Source organism: Chenopodium quinoa, unplaced genomic scaffold (genome assembly GCF_001683475.1).
Source record: "Chenopodium quinoa cultivar QQ74 unplaced genomic scaffold, ASM168347v1, whole genome shotgun sequence".
NCBI classification, from domain to species: domain Eukaryota; kingdom Viridiplantae; phylum Streptophyta; class Magnoliopsida; order Caryophyllales; family Amaranthaceae; genus Chenopodium; species Chenopodium quinoa.
The window spans coordinates 7,003,746-7,027,120 of record NW_018742205.1 but is presented as its reverse complement, the minus strand read 5'-3'; the positions used below and the strand labels follow the sequence as shown (position 1 = coordinate 7,027,120).

The 23,375-nt window shown below is 37.0% G+C and overlaps 2 protein-coding genes across 2 annotated transcripts; both read right to left on the bottom strand.

Annotated features, from left to right (window-relative positions):
- Positions 1-14,439: 14,439 nt before the first annotated feature.
- Positions 14,440-21,304, bottom strand: LOC110731093 (MACPF domain-containing protein CAD1-like). The gene is made up of 7 exons (XM_021910937.1): positions 20,523-21,304; positions 17,545-17,783; positions 17,235-17,430; positions 17,056-17,133; positions 16,495-16,678; positions 16,229-16,392; positions 14,440-15,327 (listed from the first exon to the last, which is right to left on the bottom strand). The coding sequence occupies exons 1-7, from the start codon at positions 20,778-20,780 to the stop codon at positions 14,698-14,700; spliced, it is 1,749 nt and encodes a 582-aa protein (XP_021766629.1). The 5' UTR covers positions 20,781-21,304; the 3' UTR covers positions 14,440-14,697.
- A 428-nt stretch (positions 21,305-21,732) lies between these two features.
- LOC110732820 lies at positions 21,733-22,965 on the bottom strand. Its single transcript, XM_021912824.1, has 4 exons — positions 22,666-22,965; positions 22,237-22,584; positions 21,854-22,078; positions 21,733-21,738 (listed from the first exon to the last, which is right to left on the bottom strand). Exons 1-4 carry the CDS (start codon positions 22,963-22,965, stop codon positions 21,733-21,735), a joined length of 879 nt encoding a protein of 292 aa, XP_021768516.1.
- Between the last annotated feature and the right edge of the window lie 410 nt (positions 22,966-23,375).

Sequence of the window (23,375 nt, the reverse complement as noted above, 5' to 3'; positions counted from 1 at the left end):
TATGGAAACACAAAGCTCTAGTGGAGGGTAGGTATACCAGCAACATGGAAGTGTTTGAACGAGTGTTTTGGGCATTTAGTCCTTGTATCGATGGTTTCAAACATTGTATGCCTGTTATCTGTATCGATGGGACACACTTGTACGGGAAGTATAAAGGAACACTTTTGATAGCTACAAGTGTGGATGGAAACTTCCAAGTATTTCCACTAGCTTTTGCGTTGGTTGAGGGGGAAAACATTTCCAGCTGGTCTTGGTTTATGAGCTGCCTTCGGGAAAGAGTTACGCAACGAGATGGCTTATGTGTTATATCTGATCGACATGCAGGGATCATTGCAGCAATGAATGATCCTAACATTGGACTCACTCAGCCCAAAGCCTATCACAGGTTTTGTGTTCGTCACTTGGCTTCAAACTTGAAATCTCACGTGCGAAGCACAATCACGAGAGATACTTTCAAGGCTGCTACGTACCGAAGGCAAGAAAGAAAACTGCAAGCTGATTTGTTTTCGATTGGTCAGGCATGTACCAAATTGTCACAGTATATTGCCCAAGTGTCGTTTCCTATGTGGCCTTTGTTTCACGACGCTGGTCACAGACATGGGATATGTACAACAAACTTCTCTAAGACATTTAACAATGTTTTGAAAGGTGCTCGGTTCATGCCAGTTATGTCCCTTATTGAGTTAACTTTCCACAGAGTTAACAGGTACTTCACCTTAAAAAGAGAATCTGCTGAGTCCAGGGCCGAAAAGGGACTTGCATATCCCCCAAAGGGCACTGCTATTTTGGAGAAGAACACAGCAAAAGCAAGATACCACAGGGTGGATGCCTATAACCGTCGGCTGCACATTTACCAAGTGACGACACATAGGGGGGAGCGAGTTGGTAGAAAGGGAGGCCATAGACACACTGTTAACTTCCAGTTGAGAACCTGTACATGCAACAAACCCCTAATATTCCACATTCCATGCTCTCATGTTCTAGCAGTGTGTGAGACTTATTCACTGTCAGAGAGGCAGTGGGTGGACCCTTTCCTGCAATCAAATGCGTATATGAACACGTATGCACCACAGTTCTGGCCTATTCCATGTCAGACCACTTGGACACAGTACACAGGACCTAGACTCATCCCGGACGGCAGCATGGTAAGAGGAAAGGTCGGCCAAAGTCAAAACACATACGCAATGAAATGGATGAGACTAGCCAACCTAGGACTAAATGCAGCTACTGTCACCAACAAGGTCACAACCGCAAAACTTGCCCAACTAGATCAACTGAAACATAAGCTTGTATTTGTTTTTAGCTATAGTAGTAGAACGATAGATTCATGTAGTAGATATAGTTGGGATAGTGCTTGTTTGGCGGTCTTGTATCGCCATCTGTGTAGAGCATCATAGCGTGGAGCACAGCTGATCGGAGGTCCTTTGATTGTGCTACAGGTAAACCTCATCATTATCCTTAAGCCTAGTTTGATAATGACTTGACGTTATTTATACTTTACCTTTTTATTTTATTTTTTAAACAGCTATGGGCTTGGGAGCACATCCATGTAGGGAGACCAGGTAGGCCTGTTGTACACCGTCCGGGGCAGCTGGACCAGGACGATCAGTACGCAGCGTACGATGCTCCCCCGCTCCCTGAACCCCATCAGGCATACGGTTGTAGGTTCGTAACATTACACTTGTGTTGCCGCATTTTGTTATAACTAGCTAGTACAACTTATTAAATAATTTGTTGCCATAGGTGGGTGGTTCCCAGACTGACACATGCACATACAGCGAGAGGTCTTCTCTACTACCGTGACGCCCTCGACCGACTCACGGATGAACAGGTGGAATCTTGCAATAAATTTGTAATCTTTTGTTTACTCTTTATACTGTTTATTGGCATTGCCCTAACCTATTTATGATATTTCCTTATTGCAGATGACATGGGATCCCTATTTTGCTGTGTTGGTAGAGGCCATGCCGGAACACTTGCTCGAGCATCGTGCTGAGTGGCTTGCCAGGACCCCCATGATCTGTTTCGAGGTCGTGGAGAGCCACCTACCGGACCGAGTATTGCGACATCTCGGACTTCACCAGCCTATCCCCATGGCCTGTGACACTAGTATCCGCCTCCACGGCATTGACCGTCGGGGAAAGTTGGAGACAAACTGGGCACAGGAGCATCATCAATTCATTGAGCTTTGGGACCAGCGGTTGGAGTCTGTCGTTGCCGGTCACCTGTTTCAGGGTGTTATGGATCCGCGTGATCCTTACATGGTATGGTACAGGTAGATTACACGCCTTTTCATCAACCCTACCTACACGCCACCGTCCACGCACTACCATCCAGCTTATGATGTTATCAGCGGACTTGTGAGTTTATTTCATTTTCTTGTTTTCCAAAATTATTTGAAATTCTATATCATATTACTAAGTCATGGATGATTACTGCAGGCGAGGGATATGGGTGCGATGGTTAATGCACTTTCAGATGCCTTAGCAGTTGTACCCACCAGATCCTAAGTCGAGCAGGTGCGAGATATGGGCATGCATAGCTTGCAGAGATATGGCCATGGCCATCTCGTCCACCCAAGGGACGATCATGACCCCAACTCCTTCCATTCACAGTTCAACTTCGGACAGAGCTGTGGCGCAGGTGGTTACCATTCACAGTTCGACTTCGGACATAGCAGTGGTGGAGGTGATACTTCGGGCTCTACACAGGCAGAGGATTACTTCATCCATAACACCGCTCCCGGCCATACCCAAGATGACTCATCATCTACCCAGCTGACTCCACCGTCCCAAGACCCATTCACCACCATTCAGCATTACAGCAGGCGTCCGAGGCGTGTTCGTAGACGGACGGAGGACACATAGGATGGAGATCAGTTAACTCCAATACATGAGTCCGGATAATATTAGTTAGTTGATGTTTTTGTGGTACTCAGATATCTAACAATGTAGTATATAACGCTTACATTATTAATACAAGAAATGTTTTTTAAATGACTCTTTGTACAATTTGAAGTTTATTTCCCTTATTTGTCCGAATTTGAATTTTGTCAGTAAAACTAGATCTTTCATCGCCGTTATATATATCAAACAACATATATTTGGTCAGCTGCACTTAAAGTGCTGTTTCACAATAGTTGTAGTGTTGTTGGGGTTGGTTTCCAGTGTTTGATGGTTGTCGGTGGTGGTCAAGGTTGGTGGAAAGGTTGGGACTAGTGGTGAGAATGTTCTTGCATTGTTTAGAGTGTTTTGGATTGCATAGGAGTGGTCGAGAGTGGCGGTCGGTGGTGGTGGGGGAGGTGGTTGATGGTGGTGGGGGTGGTGGTTGATGGTGGGGCTGAGGCTGAGGCTGAGGCTGCTGGGTGAGGGTGATGTGTAGGGGCAGCAGCAGATGGCAGGAACAGCAGCAGATGGCAGAAACAGGAGCTGGCTGCTGGTGATGCAGTCCAGCAGAAAAAACGCTGCCTGAGGCAGCGTTTTATTCTTTAAATAAAACGCTGTCTCAGGCAGCGTTTTACTAAAAGCATAAAACGCTGCCTTCCACATAAATACAATACGTGTATTCCAGTATTTTTTTTCCAATACATACCAACAAGTCAACTACCATAAAACACTGTCTTAGACAGCGTTTTATGTCTTGAATTTTTTTAAAAAAATTTCTGGGTGTAAAACGCTGTCCGAGACAGCGTTTCACCCTAGAAGCTTAGTTTGGGAAATACTTTCGCCACGAGACCAATTTGGTAATTACTTTGCCAATAAAGCTCACTTTGGTAAAAAGTCCTTTAACATAACCATAAAAGACACAATTGTGTATGTGTCAAGATTGAGAAAGAAGCATGGAGTGGTGGCTTAGCCCCATCTTCTACCCTTGAGGTCAAAAGGTCAGTCCTCACCACCTCATCCCTTCCACCCCCATCAACCATAAAGAAATTTGAATCAGACTGCACCGCGCTACAATTAAAAGATTTAGACCATCTTTTAATGCAAGGAATTGAAGAATGGTTCCTTAATCAGTAATAATCACAACCAAAACCGGCTGCATGAAAACTTCATTTTTATAAGTTAATATGGAAAATTCGTTATAATAACTTAAACTAAGGTTAATCAGTCGAAATCTAATATAAGATTCTTATTCATTCAAGACTCAGTCCTCTACTGTAAGGGTCTGTAAAGCACTCACACCATTTACTCTACTTGTGCCTATTATGGATTAAATTCATGCCATCATTACTCCATAGGGAAGGTAGACTCACCAAATCATTATAAGTTTTAATAAAATGATAAAACATTGTCAATAGTTAGATGAAGAGCCAAAAAAATCACGCAACAAGAATGCTAGTTGTAGCAGAACATATTACTTTATCTAAAACAAAAGCCTATAAATGCAGATCAAAAGAAGATCTGAAAACAAGTGCACTTTTATGGTTGACCCTTCTTAATAGGTACTTTGTTCACAAAGAGGCCAACACAACCCCTCGAACATTGAAGGTGACCATAAAAATATCATGGAAAAAGGTGCAGTGTATCAGCATGTGAATGTGAAATAAGTTAGTCAAACCTAGTGCTTAGGAGCACAAAGCGGGGCTTTATTAAGAGGAAACAGTAACCAATTCATCAAGGCAACGACCAGGATTCAAACATATTCAATAGCTTCTCATAAGTACAAAGATGTGATTTCATGTGCATATTCAATAACACCATTCACAGTTCCTGCAGAACTACCAACATCCATTAATTTCGCCCCGAACTTTTCTTTGCCTCACGCTTCGCCCTCATATAAAGTGCACTCAAAGATTCACACCTCCAAGTTATTCCCTTTCTCTCTTTTGTGCTGGTATATGTCCTTGCACCCTGCTAACTCCAAAGCCACACTACTCGGCATAAGTTTTATAGTACAACTCAATATCCTCCCACCCTTTGAAAACCATCCTGACTTTTGAAGGCTCAACGGAGGAAATCACACTGACTTTAGTGGTTGGGGAGGAGCGTTGGATTGGAGTACAAGATTTTCCATTGTTACAGTGTGTGGGTGTATTCTTTTTTGATAAGTCGTATATTATGCATGTTTTTAGAGTCTATTTAGGTAGTTTTCGAGTCTAGATTAGTTGTTCATAGCTTACTTTGGCTTGTTGTGATCATCTGATGCTCTTATGAGTAGATTCGTTGTTTTTGATGTATTTCAGGATTTAACGAAGCTATTTGAAGGTTTTACGAAGTTGCGAATCTTGATCATAGCTTGCAATTCACTTAGAAGGCCAATGTTTGAAGTTGAAGTCATTTAACGCTAATCTCCAGACATGCCCATGTCACTCAGAGACATAGGCGTGTAATTGTGTTTTGAAGAGGCATAAAGTTGAATTTGAAGTTTTATTTGAGGCATGCCCATGTCTATTTGAGGCACGCCCATGTCTATTTGAGGCACGCCCATGTTGAGTCAAGTGCTTCGAGCTAGCAGCTACGTGCTAAGGGAAGCATGGCCGTGTTGAATGCGGGCATGCCCATGCCTCGTCGAGTGAAGTTGGCCCAGCGATACACGCCCATGTCAGAATTTGACATGCCCATGTCTTGCTGGAAGTTTAAGAAAGATCGATTCTGACTTTGGGCATGGGCATGTCATGTGTGGCACGCCCATGCCTGGTCGATTTTGGGTCGATTTAGTTCGATTTGTTTCCTTAATTAATCCTATCTTTTAGCCTTATTATGAATACTCTTTAGCACTATAATTTCATTATTCATCATCTTAGAACCCTAGTTTTTTCTCTAGATTCGGTATTTCTTATTCCCTTTTATTCCTTTGATTGTTAATTATGTTTCCCTTAATTCTTGTTATTATTTTCATTACTATGTGTGAGTAGTTCCTTTATTCCAAGATCTTGCGGAACCCGAGTATGGTTAATACGTAGTACATGATTTAATTCTTTAAATTCTCTAATGATAGTTGCAATTGATATGTTTAATTGGTTGTGCCCATTCCAATACTAGATTAGGGATAATTAGTATTGTTATTAATCCATTGTTTTAATCGCAACGGGATGGGTTTTGACAGGGTTGAATAAATCAATTAAGGGTTTGAAGTTCATCACGGGAGTAGTTGAATGGATGATCAGGAAGTTAGAGTAATGTGCTCAAAGTCTTTAATTTACATGATTCCACGGAAGTAGACTTGATTGTATTTAAAGAAGCCATTGATAACTCAAGAGAGACCATTGGTACTATTTATGGATTACTTTTCCTCGTTAATCAATTGAATTATACGTTAGGGGTAGAACGACTATTGCATTAGTTGTATTCGTGGTGATGCTTGATCTTGGATGTTTTTAGTCTTTGATTTATCATATTACTTAGATTTAATCGCTTAAATTAGTTCTTTAGTTATTAATTCCTACTATTGTTTGGTTATTTGCTTAGTGATTTTTTGAGTGTGTTTAATTAGTCAAACCATAGTCTCTTAGGATTTGATCCTTACTTGCCTATCTACATAGTAGTTGTCTTGTTAGGTTATTTTTGTTAGGTACGCGACATGCCTATCATTTTCAAATGTCTGAGTCAAGATTATATTCTCCAAGCCCTCTGTATCCTATTCACATCAAAAAATCCTTCATGTTCATTACCATGACCATCAATCTCCACCAATGTTCCTACCTATTGATAGTCCCCTCCTAAGGGACTTATTCTATCTTCATCACTTTTAATAAATCTCATCCATCATCTACAAGTACCATATAACAATAATAGCATACTTTAACCCCTGACTAAATTCATACTACATAAAACAGGTGCCAACTTACATAAGCTGCAGCAATTGAAACAACAGCACACTTTCAAACATAATAACTATATACTAAACACGAAACCAGAAATGACAATTGTCATATTCCGGTTAAAAAAATTCCCGCCGTTTTTTTCTTTCTCCCCCCCCCCCCCCCCCACCCTTTTTTTGCCAAATTTTACAGACATCCATTTTATAACCTACATTAATACTTAATTCTATTTGACAACATATTAATCCAATTATACTCAACTAATTTATTTATTTTTAGATATATTCTACTGCATATATTACGAAAATTTTATTACAAAAATACTATTAAAAATAAAGTATTGAAATATATTATCCTAAAGTTGAATATATTATGAAAAAATTATAAATAACTTTTCTATTTTTATTTCATAAAAAAAAATTAAAAAAAAAAATAATTCATATAAATATAAACTTATGCATCTCCTACATTGTCATAACAGAGATAGATCCTAAAAAAACAATTGAAAATTAATCTATAGGAGAAACAAATTATATTAGAATTATTTATAAATTAACAAATTACGTACGTTAAACTATAAGTATATTATTATACACTTAATTAACACATATAATACAGTGTTGCCAAAATGCTTAAAAAATTTTAACATTGACATCAATACAATTAAAAGCCTAGATTAAATCATCTACCATGCGAAGCACCCACTCCTGAAATTCATCTCTAGAATCGATCCTAGTATTGCCAAATGCCAAACACCCCATAAGTTTGCATCAATTTTACTTTAAGAGTCAAAGTTTGCAAACCTTGACCGCTTCCCATTAATGAATATATGAAGTGCAAAACATGGTAATGTAAATCCTATTAGCTACGAGAATGTGTTTTTAGCATGTAAAAGAGAGATAGAGTGAAATACACATTGAAACACACACTGAAATACTTTGACATAAGAGAAAAGTCATTGTTTGTAATTTGACATAAGAGAAATACTTTATAAAACAACCATTAAAAGAAACTAGATTGAGCAACTAGTAAGTGAATATGTTCTAAAACAAATTAGAGGAAAAAAAAAAGGAAAGAGATGATCTTCATCAATTGAGAGGCTAAACTTATTGATCGAGGCCTCATGTATGCTTCAATGATTCCATTCAATGACTGATCTTGAGAATCAACAATCAAATTACTTCGTATTATCCCATCCAAATACTTTGTATGCACGGCATACTTAAGGCGACATGTATGTATCGAAACTAATACTACATGACTCCAGTCCAACTGAACAGTAGGAATGGCACGCCAATTTTCAACAACCCAATCACGAGCATGGAGTAAGGGAGCCCCACTAACTAACTGATAGATGTTGATTATACCTCCCGATCGCAACCCAACAACACGACCATTAATATTCACTAGGGCCGATCTTGACGAACCGGACACTAGGTCCAAATCATGCTCAAATACTACCATATTCTTATCATAATCAGCTGCAGCATCGCCAAAGTAAGAGTCCTCTGAGCATTTTTTTTTCTTTCTCCCCCCCCCCCCCACTTTTTTTTGCCAAATTTTACTGACATCCATTTTAAACCTACAGTAATACATAATTCTATTTTGAAAACATATTTAATCCAATTTTACTCAAAAACTTATTTTTTTTACATATATTCTACGGTATATATTACGAAACTTTTATTACAAAAATACTATTAAAAATAAAGTATTGAAATATATTATTATCCTAAAGTTGAATATATTATGAAAAAATTATTAATTACTTTTCTATATTTATATCATAAACAAAAAAAAAAAAAAAAAAAAAAAAAAAAAAAAAACCTTCATTCATATAAATATAAACTTATGCATCTCCTACATTGTCATAACAGAGATAAGTCCTAAAAAAACAATTGAAAATTAATCTGTTGGAGAAACAAATTGTATTAGAATTATTTATAAATTAACAAATTACGTTAAACTATAAGTATATTATTATACACTTAATTAACACATATATTACATTGTTGCCAAAATGCTTAAAACATTTTAACATCGACATCAATACAAATAAAAGCCTAGATTAAATCATCTACCATGCGAAGCACCCATTCCTGAAATTCATCTCTAGAATCGATCCTAGTATTGACAAATGCCAAACACCCCAAAAGTTTGCATCAATTTTATTTTAAGAGTTAAAGTTTGCAAACCTTGACCGATTCCCATTAATGAATATATGAAGTGCAAAACATGGTAATGTAAAATCCTATTATCTACGAGATTGTGTTTTTAGCATGTAAAAGAGAGGTAGAGTGAAATACACATTGAAACACACACTGAAATACTTTGACATAAGAGAAAAGTCATTGTTTGTAATTTGACATAAGAGAAATACTTTATAAAATAACCATTAAAAGAAACTACATTGAGCAACTAGTAAGTGAATATGTTCTAAAACAAATTAGGGAAAAAAAAACAAGGAAAGAGATCATCTTCATCAATTGAGAGGCTCAACTAATTGATCGTGCCCTCATGTATGCTTCAATGATTCTATTCAATGACTGATCTTGAGCATCAACAATCATATTATTTCGTATTATCCCATCCAAATACTTTGTATGCACGGCATACTTAAGGCGACATGTATGTATCGAAACTAATACTACATGACTCCAGTCCAACTGAACAGTAGGAATGGCACGCCAATTTTCAACAACCCAATCACGAGCATGGAGTAAGGGAGCCCCACTAACTAACTGATAGATGTTGATTATACCTCCCGATCGCAACCCAACAACACGACCATTAATATTCACTAGGGCCGATCTTGACGAACCGGACACTAGGTCCAAATCATGCTCAAATACTACCATATTCTTATCATAATCAGCTGCAGCATCGCCAAAGTAAGAGTCCTCTGAGCATTTTTTTTCTTTCTCCCCCCCCCCCCCCACTTTTTTTGCCAAATTTTACTGACATCCATTTTAAACCTACAGTAATACATAATTCTATTTTGAAAACATATTTAATCCAATTTTACTCAAAAACTTATTTTTTTTACATATATTCTACGGTATATATTACGAAACTTTTATTACAAAAATACTATTAAAAATAAAGTATTGAAATATATTATTATCCTAAAGTTGAATATATTATGAAAAAATTATTAATTACTTTTCTATATTTATATCATAAACAAAAAAAAAAAAAAAAAAAAAAAAAAAACCTTCATTCATATAAATATAAACTTATGCATCTCCTACATTGTCATAACAGAGATAAGTCCTAAAAAAACAATTGAAAATTAATCTGTTGGAGAAACAAATTGTATTAGAATTATTTATAAATTAACAAATTACGTTAAACTATAAGTATATTATTATACACTTAATTAACACATATATTACATTGTTGCCAAAATGCTTAAAACATTTTAACATCGACATCAATACAAATAAAAGCCTAGATTAAATCATCTACCATGCGAAGCACCCATTCCTGAAATTCATCTCTAGAATCGATCCTAGTATTGACAAATGCCAAACACCCCAAAAGTTTGCATCAATTTTATTTTAAGAGTTAAAGTTTGCAAACCTTGACCGATTCCCATTAATGAATATATGAAGTGCAAAACATGGTAATGTAAAATCCTATTATCTACGAGATTGTGTTTTTAGCATGTAAAAGAGAGGTAGAGTGAAATACACATTGAAACACACACTGAAATACTTTGACATAAGAGAAAAGTCATTGTTTGTAATTTGACATAAGAGAAATACTTTATAAAATAACCATTAAAAGAAACTACATTGAGCAACTAGTAAGTGAATATGTTCTAAAACAAATTAGGGAAAAAAAAAACAAGGAAAGAGATCATCTTCATCAATTGAGAGGCTCAACTAATTGATCGTGCCCTCATGTATGCTTCAATGATTCTATTCAATGACTGATCTTGAGCATCAACAATCATATTATTTCGTATTATCCCATCCAAATACTTTGTATGCACGGCATACTTAAGGTGACATGTGTGTATCGAAACAAATACTACATGACTCTTGTCCAACTGAACAGCAGGATTGGCACGCCGATTTTCAACAACTCAATCACGAGCATGGAGTAATGGAGCCCCACTAACTAACTGATAGTTGTCGATTACATCTCCCGATCGCAACCCAACAACACGACCATTAACATTCGCTAGGGCCGATCCTGACGAACCGGACACTAGGTCCAAATCATGCTCAAATACTACCATATTCTTATCATAATCGGCTGCAGCATCGCCAAAGTAAGAGTCCTCTGAGCATTTTTATCCAACTGTAAGTCGCCAAGCCCGCGTACGTGGATGAGAAACCGCTAGTAAAGTATCACCAGGGCTAACATTCCACTCACTCTGAAGCAAAGAGGAGTTTAGGATAAGTTAATCCTAACTCCAACTTAACACTCAATAGAAGAATTTCACTCTCTTTTTTCACAAACTGAGTTGTAGCTTTATAATTCCTACTTGGACCATTTTCGCCATAAAAACACACAAGGAATAAATCATCAGCTTGATCTTGAGTGTTTTTCAAACAACGGGTAGTGGTTAATACAATTGCTAAGTCATCTACTAGACCAACCACAAACCCAGTCCAAAACAAGTTAGTATTACCCCGATATAATACTTTCACGGTAGACAATCTCGTATTACGTTCGACGGCTTTCAATTCATTATTAGTTAAAGTACTCATTGTTCTCATGTTATTTTAAAAAAAACATAACAAGACAATTAAAATAACATTTACTCACTGGCTTGCAATAATGTTGTTTCAATTTTATATGGTGGAGGAGACGGTGGATCATCGCCATACCAGCCATGACAAATTATTTTTGAAGTTAAAAAATTTATCTTTAGGTGATACCATGTATAATCTCCAGCATCAACATTTATATTACACACGAGCTATTCCCAGTCCCCCATCAAACTTTATCTTACGGTAATTCTAGATTATAGGAAATATTAGTAAATCTTCCCAGAATATATCCTATCACATAAAACTGTAGAATGTTCATAGCAAGTAGATTTTAGGAAATATTATCAAATATGAGATAATTCTAAAATGTTCCTAGGAAGTAGCAACAAACTGAAAAGCTTTGTTTTATTGTGTGATAAGTAAACAATTATACAGAAAAACAAACACAAACAACAATACCGACGGTATACTAGTATAGTTGCAGGTGTGGCTAGAATAGTCATGGTTCGCCAAATTATGCTCAAATGAGGGGAAGGAGAATTGCTGCTCAAGAGTAGGGTAAGTAAAGGAGCTTTGAAGAAGGGTAAATGAGATAGGCAAAGGTGGGGCTTGGTCTTTGAGCCCAGGATTAGGGGCCCAAAGAAGTGGTACATAATTTTTAAGGTTTGACCCCAAATTAAAGTTTTTGGGAATTGGTGAGAAAGAGTATGTAAGAGGGATTAGTAATTGTATGTGTTTTTTGCTTATTGATTTTGAGATATGCCGTAATGTATGTTATGGTTTGCAAAGTTTGCGAGGTACGTAATGTACGTTTATAGTGCATGCTTTGTACTATGTAGTTTTCATATTGATTTTAGAGTCGATTTAATGATGAATAATATCTTTTGAATATTTGGTACTCCGTAATATTGTATGGCAACTTGATTTTCTCATTAGTACCCATGAGGTTCTCGGTTTTCTCAAGTGTACACACCTTTTTCAAAAATTCTCATGGGTACCATGTTAGACGCAAGATGGCGTGGTTCTGTTGCCTTTGTTTTTAGGAACAATCTTAACACCACCATTTTGCCATACACCACCCACACATGAGTACGTAGTGCCTAAATCAATCCTGATCGCCCGGTTTCAGTGTTCCATTTTTTACACAGGTAAAGCTAAGGAAACACAAACCGGAAAAAAAATATAACAATGATTAGAAATTGTAACACTTATTCTACTCTGCTAGAATGTCAAATTTGCACAAATGCAAGAAATGACCATTTAACATAAGGATCTAGGTTAAAGAATTAGAAGAATTTTGTTTCGTAGAACTTTAGGTAACAATAATCAATAACATGAAAATCACAATTATAAATTCATAAATTGCTACTACATTAAGCAAGCATGTACCCTTATTATTGCTCTTATTAATTTTCATTATTCTTAATCAATTGACTTTTAGTAGGATATTTGCTCTCTATTATATTGTGTTATTTCACTTTTTTTCTCTCTGTTCTTTTTTTTTACTAGTTAGCTCACATTAAGCTAATTTATAGTAGTAGAGTTTAGAATTGAATTGTTCAAAAAAATAGTAGTAGAGTTTAGAAGAAACGTTGCAATTCTAAGGGGAAGTTAGAAATTAAGCACAATCAAAGGAGATTTTCGAGGGATTTATGATATTATAATATAGTACAATAATACTTCAAATTTGGAGTTTTATTAGACCTTAGAACGGTATTTAAGGAAACTAAGAATATGTACAGTTGAAGACGATGAAGCATAAATGGATAATTATATATTCACCACAAAACAAAACAAAAAATGGATAATGTTAAAGAATATGGACGCTTTATTGTACATATTACAAAGAGCATAAATTAGTTTGAATTATGAAGGTTACTTCAATTTCTTTTTATAAGAAAATCACTATCCTTAAATTTCTTACATAGAGTAGTTTAGAGTGTCTAATTTATCAATAATAAGATTAATACGAACGACGTCCTTACTTTACTAGGTAACGCCCGCATTTAAATATTAATGGACAAACATGCCCTTACGATTTCATGTTTTTCTTCCCTGGCCTATAACTCAATCTAACATTCTCTGCTCTCAACAAACCACCACCAACCCAGGGCAAGGTCGTCGGACATATCGCCGGAGTTAAAATTGTTTTTTTTTTTTTTTTTTTGAGTGGAGGCCAAACGCATATTTTTTTTCAAAACTCTAGAGGAGAAACGCCTAGAATTTTCAAATGTCCCTAGGAGATTCAAAAATTCTAGGCGTTTCTCTCCCTAGATTTTTCAATTTTTTTGCGTTTTTTGTTTTTATCATAACTTTAAATCCCGAACTCGGTTTAAGACAAATAACATATCGTTGGAAAGATCTAGAAGTCTACTTTCCAACCCAATTAAAATCAGGTCAATATAAATTCTATATCATATTTCCGCTGTTGATGCTCTCTGTTGCTTCTAAATCACTACTAGCAGTGGTAATCGAGCGAGTCGATCACGAGCAGAGGGTTGCTCGACTCGTGCTCGTTAATTTTCAAGTCGAGCCGAGTCAATCACGAGTTGCTCGTTTAAAGGTTTAGGTTTCTTGAATTTCAAATATTTGTTGATTATATTTTATTCTCTTTATATAAATTTTTCCTACTTAAGTTTATTATTTTTAAATTTATTAAGTGTCAAAGTAAATTTTTTTGTTTTTAAAGATAGAACAATAGAAAATATTGAATTTCTTGTACATTTATCGAGTTTCTAGCTGATTCGAGCAGGTTAGCAAACTCGAGTCAAATTTTAATCGAGCGTTGACCAAGTTGAGTTCAAGCTGCTCACGATTTGCCCTGCTCAATTAGCACCCCTAATCACTACTTCACTAGATACACTTTGAAGTGACGAGCTTAGTTGAGCCAAGCTCAAATATGGGGTGCAGCCGCTGGATACACTGCATTCAGATACCGAAACAGAAAAAAGATTCAATGGCCAGGGAACTTAGGAGCTTTTAGGAAACTTGAACATCATTTTTAAGGTAACTTATACAAGCAAAATTAGCATTATCTACAAACTTTACAATGGTACCTGAATAGATAACTAACACCAAAATTGGAAAAAATGCACATTTATCAATCCCCCAATAGCCAGACGACAAATTACACAGCTACTTAAACCAATTCACTTGCATTAAACATCAAACTAGACGCACAACTGCACAAAAACATGAAACTAAAACTCCTTAATAATTCAACAATGAATATTTCACTCTCAAAACAATCTTCCCTTTCTCAATACCCAGTTTTCCACCCGTTACCAACCAATGACCAGGGAGATCTTCTGGGCCCTTCGTCATTTCTGACATGTCTACGAATTTCACCAACTTGTTGCCGTTGACAGTTTCTGATGAGCCTGAACTTGTCACACCAGAAGTGCTTTCTGAGCCACCCGATTTCTTGGGTTTTTCTGCTGGAGAATGATCCCACAATGACCTCCTTATAGTGCATTCTGGAAGCCTAGAGTAAAGGAGTTTCATGTACAAGACATTTCTTGAACCGAAATCCCACACTCCGAGCTGAGCTCCTGTGACAATGTGGACTCCAGAAAGCTCTCCAGCAAAAGTCTCAGGGCTCTCAATGGGGGCAGTACTCACATGAGAAAAGTTCTTCCATTTCACAGGTTCAAACCACCGACTATCTTGTTCCTCAGGTCCACGCCATTTGGGTGCACCAATCGCTACATGAGAGTCCCAATATGGAACCATGATTTTTGGGAGAGATGACAGGTGCTGAAGATGTATACATAATCGGTTCTGCTTGGCTCCATCTAAAAATAATCTTAGTCCGGTTACAGGTTTACGCCCAACAGAAACCTGCATATACGAGATACAAAGGCATGAGATGCAAACACAAAAACACAATAGAAACCAATGGATACATTTGAGTAGGCCACTTTAAACTAGACAATTACTTCCAAACAAACTCCTCTTCTCCAAAAAATATTTTGGGTAGAGAGGAAATGCAACTTTTAGCTGTGATTCTGTGAACCAGAGCTAATTATTGTTTAATAACAGTGTTCTTTGTTATTTGTAGGAGACAATAAGAAACTTCGGGAAGATTATCTCCTTTCAATGGACAAATAATTCTCTGTTTTCAGCCCCTTTACTCTTCATCTCTCTCTCTAATTTAGATCTGTGTGACATGTATTCAATCCTCAATGCACAATAATAAGTTTCCAACCCCATAATAATTACCCCCTTCATCCAATATATTTAAAATTGTGGAATTAAAGGCTTACTAACTCATGCAATGAAGTGAGAAATTTTGTCCATGTGTTGAGAGGAGAGCAAGACCACTTGCCAAATAAGAGATGATAAATTTAGTTTTAAAAAGAACTAGAAGGAAAGTGTACAAGATATCGGCAAAAAGATGAATTATAAAACTACATAAAGATATAACTCCGTGTTATAAAACCGGCTTCTGTAGTCTAAGTACAAAAAAAAAAAAAAAAAAAAAAAAAAAAAAAAAAAAAAAGGGTCTGGAACATAAAAATTTTATATAATGGACCCATCAAAGTATCAAACAGATTACAAAATCTAACTTGAATAAAATGTCTTCCATGATCCAGGACAAGACTAAATGAAATCATTAGCCACCGGCCAGTTCCAACATTTCCAAGGTTAAGGAAGAAGCAACACAGGCAAATAGTAGTCTTGCTATATTGCTAGGCAAGCATATCAAAATGCAGAAACATGTGATTGAATGCAAAGTTACCTGCTCTTGGCTAACATAAAGCTTCTGCCCCATTAAACTGAACTGCAAAGATGGACACACAGGTTCCTTTCGTTGATGACCGGGATGCCTATCGTGCATAGGGGCCCATACCCGAGGTATTTGAAACTCCAAGAAATATCTTAACTCCTCAATCGGAGGTTTGTCTGCAAATATAGTTAATTACATAAAAAATCTTGTAAACTGAAAACCCTAATTATTATATGTTCATGCTGCAACGGAGTGCATCGAATATGGTGACAGCTTACATTCCAGATAGAGATTAATTGCTCGGCTGAGGTGTTCTTTTCTTGCTAAATCTTTAATCAGATCAGTTATCGGGACAAAGGCCATCTCAATGATGTCTGGAAAAGAATGCACAGTCATAAGCCATTGTTTGTGACTTTGCTCCAGATCATCACCTCCCCTCCGCCTAAAAATGACAGTGATATCCTGCATGACCAGTTGCACTAAGGTATTAGGGATGTAACAAAATAGAGTATCAAAATCATGTCAGCACTCACAAAGATGGAAATAAAAAGAAAATAGGAATTTTCAAATAGTACCCTGAGGACCGTATATCCCTACATTTTCAGAAATACACCAAGTACCCATTAAGTACATTTTAAGTCCCAAATTAAGAAGAAAAGGCTACTCAAAATCACAATTTTTATTTACTGTAAAATTTTGTTCCCAAAAGTAGAGTTATTGTCACAATTGTGATACTAAATCTCAGCCCTGGCAAAAATTTCTGTAGAATATAAAGTAAAAATAGTAATGTTCCACAAACACGTATGGATTTCATTATAAGTAAGCACTGAAGTCCTTACTTCTTTTCCATTAAGAGATGGAACATTTGTCGGTTGCGGATATATTCCTTGGCTGTTGAACAAGCTTGAATCACCAACCTGTAACAACAATCGGAAGAAATCAAGCATGAGAACTGAGTCAAAATATGACAGCTCAGACTGATGGAGACAACCAATAGAAGAAACATTCTGAGACTAGCCTTATCCTTTACTCTAATTGGACCTGAACTTGTACGAGGGTCTGTTTGCATAAACCTCTGGTTTCCAATCTCTTGAACATAGTTCTTCATTTCCATGGCAGATAAAGGTGATGATTGATGCTGTTTAACATATATTACGTCTTTACCACCGATGGTAATGGATGTAATAACATGTGTCCCAAAGTTTTCAATAAAACTGGGGGAAAAAAAAGAAAGTTGTAACAAACAATAAGAGGGCATCACAAATACAAAGTAATGCAACCCAATCATTTCTTTCAAAACACCACAGGAGTTCAGTGAACACTCATACCTAGCTAATGAAGGCGGATCCCATGAAGTAGGGATAGCCCTGATGACATTCTCCTGTAGAACCCATGAAGACTTAGCAAGCTGAAATTTGGCAAGTGGGATGACACACCCTTCCACTGATAAGGATTTAGTGGATGCTGCATCAATGTGCTTCGAACCAGTAAAATTAAATGCAGAATTGAAACTTCCAAGAGGAATGTCAGCCATTAGCTCAGCTTTTTTATTAAAGTGCTTCACCATCTGATGCAATAACCATGAGAGATGAATTAGAACGGAAAAACAAGTACATTGAGATAATATGCCACAAGCTGACAGGGGTGAAAAGGGGAACTCTCTGCAGAGCCAAACAGGGAAAACTTGTAAATGTAAACCTGTATTTTTTTTTACTAAGAAATTCCCTACAGTCAAAAGGTATCTAGTACCAAAACTACCACTCCCAATACAATACGGCTTAGTCCGGACAATGAAAGCATTTATCTTGAATGTCTACAAATTGAGAGGAAGTGGGAGTGGAAAATAAAGCATCACATGACTTCTAAATGAAAGATCCAACTCGTGATACTGTAACTAAAGAAATTGCAAATGGTATTGCTCTGTTCGCATGGAACAACAACAGCAGCAACAACAACAAAGCCTTAGACCCAAAATGATTTGGGGTCGGCTAACATGAATCGTCATAAGGAACCGTACGATATAAAGAAAAGGACATAACAAGATAATCATTTGAAAAAGTTTGAAAAAAAGGTAAGTAAAGTGAGAAAAAGGAAGAGCATCCAAAAACTTAGGGGAGTTTTAAAGAGAACAAAGAATAAGATTTAGGAAAGTTTTCAAGGAGTGGTTAAAACGTTGGAGTAAAAAACATAAAGGTTTGAGAAAACTTTAGCAAAGGAAATCAATACAATTCATAAAACATTAGTGGGATAAAATAATAAAATAAAACACTAAAATAAATTTAGAAAGCATATATATAATCACAACATATTGTTGACTTGAATTTTCTCCCTCCACACCGCCCTATCCAATACCATATTTTCCTCAAACCTCACTTCACATATTACTTTCAGGGTCTATGTATTACATCTAACGATGCATTCCCTTCTGCTATTTCTCAGATAATATGCCAAAGTTTCATGCAGTGTCAAGCTTACATTGAATCACAATCATGTCAATTCATGGTAATATCATCATCAGTGTACCTAACTATTAGCACAACATACTCATATTCCTTGTCTTTCTTAAATACACAATTACCTAGCTCTTTAAATCAATGAACAAATCATAAAGAATAGCTAAGCAATCATAACACAAAGTCACAAACTAACATAGAATCTACAGCCACATAGATTCCAAGAATCAAGGCTTCCAAGTAGAAAGCAGACAAGTCACATACAAAGAAAATAAAGGGTTTGTATAATCCAAAACTATGGAATTCAGTTTGACCACTAATATGGTCCAGATAGCCAAAGTTACAGCCAGATCAACTACAGATAGCAATGTGGTCTTTCATGATCTTTATCTAATGCCTTGAACTCATAAGTCATCCCAACACAACAATTTTTCAAATATTTAACTGATTCTGAGTCAAGTCATCCTTTTCTTGACACCCATGTAGACTAACATTACACCCCCTATATAAAAAGTTCAGTCAGCTTTAATCTTGTGGTCAAGCTTTCATAATATTGCTCGACAATTCACATTTCAATTCAGTAAGTTTCATATGCATGGAGCTCCAAGGCCAGTGAATGTAACTTGATGGCATTTTGCAGAATATTCTGTGGTTGAGCAATCATTTCCATTGTATCTGCAGCAAACTACCACTTCTCATACTACAAAGAATTGCATAAGAATCAATTTCCTCTTAGATACATAAATATCATCCCTCACAAGTGTTCACCCAGGTGTAAAGACACCCTCCAGCCTCCACTTCTCATTCCGATTCTTACCCCTTCCTTGCAAATTGAGATGTCCTTCAGCTTCCATAAATAGCCAAGGGGGAACAGTGACTCTCCTGAATGTTATTGATCAGGCACTGCAAGGAGCCTAATAGTAAGCAGGAGATGCACCGGTCAGTTCACCAACACAAGGTCAAGATGAACTTTTCCTACATAAAGATCCACTTTACCAGTATCCCACACTCTTCAGCATCTGAACAGAAGAATTTTTCCAGTCTCTCAAATTTCAGCCTTTGTTGATTGAAGTTCTAATGTCCAAAACTTCTTACAGGACTAACCATGAGTAGCTTAAACTCTACATGCACAATGATGCAGTATGAATTACCATCCCACTTCAAGCAAATGCACCGTCTTATAAGCTCAATTTATACTTCCATTTACAACAAACAACTGAGCTTGCAAGTAGCCTAACTCAATCATCCAACCCTTAGCTCGGGATTAAAAACACAAATAACAAATATTCCAACGACAATAGATGTTCATTGAACTAGAAAACGCAAAACGGAGACTGGATAGGATCCAACCTCTCAAGCCATACATAGGAATCATTTTAATAAACTTTCTAAACCAAAACAGCAATAGCCTTTGTTGTTCGATGATAATGGCACAAAATTATAGCTAAAACCCAAAATCCACATAAATGCTCTCTAATTAAGGTTACAGTTAAATTACAAACTGATAAATAAACCATATAAAAGATGCAGCTTAACACCTAAAATACAACAATCATCACCAGAACAATAAAATTTGTAAAATTTCAGATAATAAGAACTATAAAACCAATTTAGATGATCAAGTGATCAACACTAATGATTTGCAATAACAAACAAATCCCACAAACCACAAAAAATACAACACAGTGGATGTCAGCTCGCTTAGTTGGTAAAAGACTTGCCCAAGACCTAGGATCGAATCCCGTCCCCACCTCGGCCTTTACGGCTCTCTATATATACACACCAAATAACAAAAAGAAACAAAACATCTGAAATCAACTCTAATTGAAAGACGAGAAATTTTAGAACATTACCTCATCATAAGAGCAAACACTAAAACTCTCCCGACCTTCGTGGAAGTGTTCAGTTTTGATAGACCTAGGAACATTAGGGATAATCATATGATTAGACAACCTTAAATCCCAAGTGGGTTCTTCATCAATTTGGAGAATCCTAGACCCAGCAATTCCTTTGCAATACAACAACCTCGTATCAAAGTTCAAATCAAAACCTCTTCCTAAAGCTTCAATTGCATTAATAGCAGTATGCAAAGCTGCTTCATTTCCATCCATTTAAGCTAAAACCCAAAACCCCAAAAAAATTAAAATTTAAAAAATTAAGATGAAATCTGTCAAATTAAAAGGAAACCCAGAAAAATTAAAGGGTCATATTGAATACCCAAAACCCTAATTAATTAGGGGTTTTTGTAGAAACCCAAAAATTGGTAAGAAAATAAATGGGAAATTAGGTCCCAATCTCAAAACTTCAATTGGGTATTTGGTGCAGAAATTTCCTACGAAATTCATGACCAAATTCAAAGTAACCCAGTTTCAATTTCCAAGTAAAGAAGCTTTATAGTTGACCCTTTACAAAATTAAAAAAAGACATTTTTTCCAAAAATGATACGGAGGAATTTCGATGAAAACTTGCTCAAAATCTGTTTCTCACTAATCTAGGTCTTGAATCCCAATTCATTTGAAGCAAGTTTCTTTCTTTTTGTTTTGGTTTGTTTGTTTGTTAGTTTTCTCTCTCTAAAATCTGGAAGAAGCTGTGCTGTGAAGTGTTTCTCTCTCCACGATTGTTGTTAAAGTTGTCCAAATTAAACATTGACTTGTCTAGTCTACTAAACTACCACTACTACGACTGACTGATTGACTCACAGACTCAGTAATTCAGTATTACAGTTACATTGCTAACTAGTCCTAAACTCCTAAGATATCGGAAAAATTGTCAAACTAAGCGTTTTTGGGAAACAATTTCCCAAACAAGACGCGTGGCAAAACTATTTACCAAACTAAGATTCCAGAGTAAAACGCCAACCAGGATGGCGTTTTACCCTGGGCATTTATTTTTTTAAATTTTTTAGTCAAGGATAAAACGCCATCAAGGGTGGCGTTTTACTGCTGGGCAATTTTTTTTTAAAAAAACACATTTACACAAAAACGCTAACGTCGTTGGCGTTTTACCCTGAGTGATTTTTTTGAAAATAATTTACCCCCCTAAAGCGCCACCATGGTTGGCGTTTTATCTCTGCACACAAACACAGCTACACAGCAACAGCAGCAACAACCACAGGAGCTGCAACAACAACAGCAACAACCACAGGAGCTGCAACAACAACAGCAGCAACAACCACAACAACTACAACAACAGCAACAGCGACAACCCCAACAAGAGCAACAGCGACAACCCCAACAAGAGCATCAACAACAATCACAACAACTACTACAACCTTAACAACAGGAACCACAACAATAACTGCAACAACATCAGCAACATTAACAACACCAGCAACAACAACAACACCAGCAACCAATACAATGAAAAGAATGAATGCGTATGGTGAAGTTGATAATGTACAGAAAATGAACTAAAAAGGTTAGTAAAATTGATAATATTTATTTGGATACAATGTACTATAGAATCTGATTACAACTAACAAAAGAAGTTCTAAGATCCCGATTCATCTATTGTATGTAATTGTTGTCTATCCAATCGCGGTCTTCTACGACGGTAGTACTGAAATACCGTTATGAAAGGATCTGGGGCAGAGGTCTGGGGAGGAGTCTGTTGGCTGGAAGATGGTCCTTCTTGAGATGAGTATGGCGCAGACATGTGGATGGCGATATCTTCCTGATCATCAAAAAACAGGGGGGACCCTGTAGGGGACGTGTGAGTCTGTCCCCTACTACTGCTGCCTACCTCACGGTGTGAACGGCGGTGTGATTGGTCCCGGCCTTGGGGGATAAGATGGCCATGACCATGTCTCTGTAAGCTACTCACAGTCATTGCGTGAATGTCATCCAACTGCGGTATGGTGGGATATGATATGCTCAAGACTTCTAGTGCATCATGTATAGCAAGCATATCAGACGCCTGCATTAGTCAACAATCAGCCATTTTAATAATTAAAGAAACTATAAATTGGAGGAAAAGAAAAAATGACAAAAAACTCACATATCCACTGATGTCTCCAAAAGCTGGGTGGTAATGCGTTGAGGGTGGGGTGTAGTTAGGGTTGATGAAGCGTCGGGTAATGCTCCTGTACCATACCATGTATGGATCGTGATACTCCATCAGGCCTTGGACAGGCGCACCATCCGCGACGTGCTGCAGCCGCTGGTCCCACATGTCAATGTAAGGGGCATGCTGAACTGCCCAGTTAACCTCCCCCTTTCCTCGTCGGTCTGTCCTGTGCAACTGGACACTCGTGTCACACGGGGCGGGGATGGCTTGACAAAGGTCGAACTGTCGCATGACTCTGTCGGGGAGGTGAGCCTCCACCAACTCAAAACAGATGAGCACTGTCATGGCACGCCACTCCATCTGGTGATCAAGAAGATATTGGGGCATGGCATCGACTAAGTGAGGGACGTACGGATCCCACGTCATCTGCATTAACAAGCAGTCGTTAACATCATAATTAACTTATTAAAATAATGAACACGGTGTTAAATTAGTTTTTAAAGTGAACTATAACCTGAGACTCGCTCAGTCTGTCGAATGCATCTCTATAATACGGCAGACCCCTTGCTGCATGCACACGAGTAAGTCTCCGCCCTAGCCACCTGATTACATGTATAATAACAGTGTTCATGACAAAATTAATAGAAAATTAAAACCATATGTGGATAACTTAACAATAAGTCATACATACCGGCAACCGT

What these genes read in the sequence shown, in the direction of transcription:
- LOC110731093 (XM_021910937.1), bottom strand. Translation starts at nt 20,780, where the DNA reads ATGGATGGAAATGAAGCAGCTTTGCATACTGCTATTAATGCAATTGAA. An exon ending in GATCCGCCTTCATTAGCTAG is followed by an intron (nt 17,431 to 17,544) that starts GTATGAGTGTTC and finishes TTTTTCCCCCAG; the next exon opens with TTTTATTGAAAACTTTGGGA. An exon ending in TTTATGTTAGCCAAGAGCAG is followed by an intron (nt 15,328 to 16,228) that starts GTAACTTTGCAT and finishes TCGTATATGCAG; the next exon opens with GTTTCTGTTGGGCGTAAACC.
- LOC110732820 (XM_021912824.1), bottom strand. Translation starts at nt 22,965, where the DNA reads ATGCGACAGTTCGACCTTTGTCAAGCCATCCCCGCCCCGTGTGACACG. An exon ending in TTGGAGACATCAGTGGATAT is followed by an intron (nt 22,585 to 22,665) that starts GTGAGTTTTTTG and finishes TGACTAATGCAG; the next exon opens with GCGTCTGATATGCTTGCTAT. An exon ending in CCCCAGATCCTTTCATAACG is followed by an intron (nt 22,079 to 22,236) that starts GTATTTCAGTAC and finishes TAACCTTTTTAG; the next exon opens with TTCATTTTCTGTACATTATC.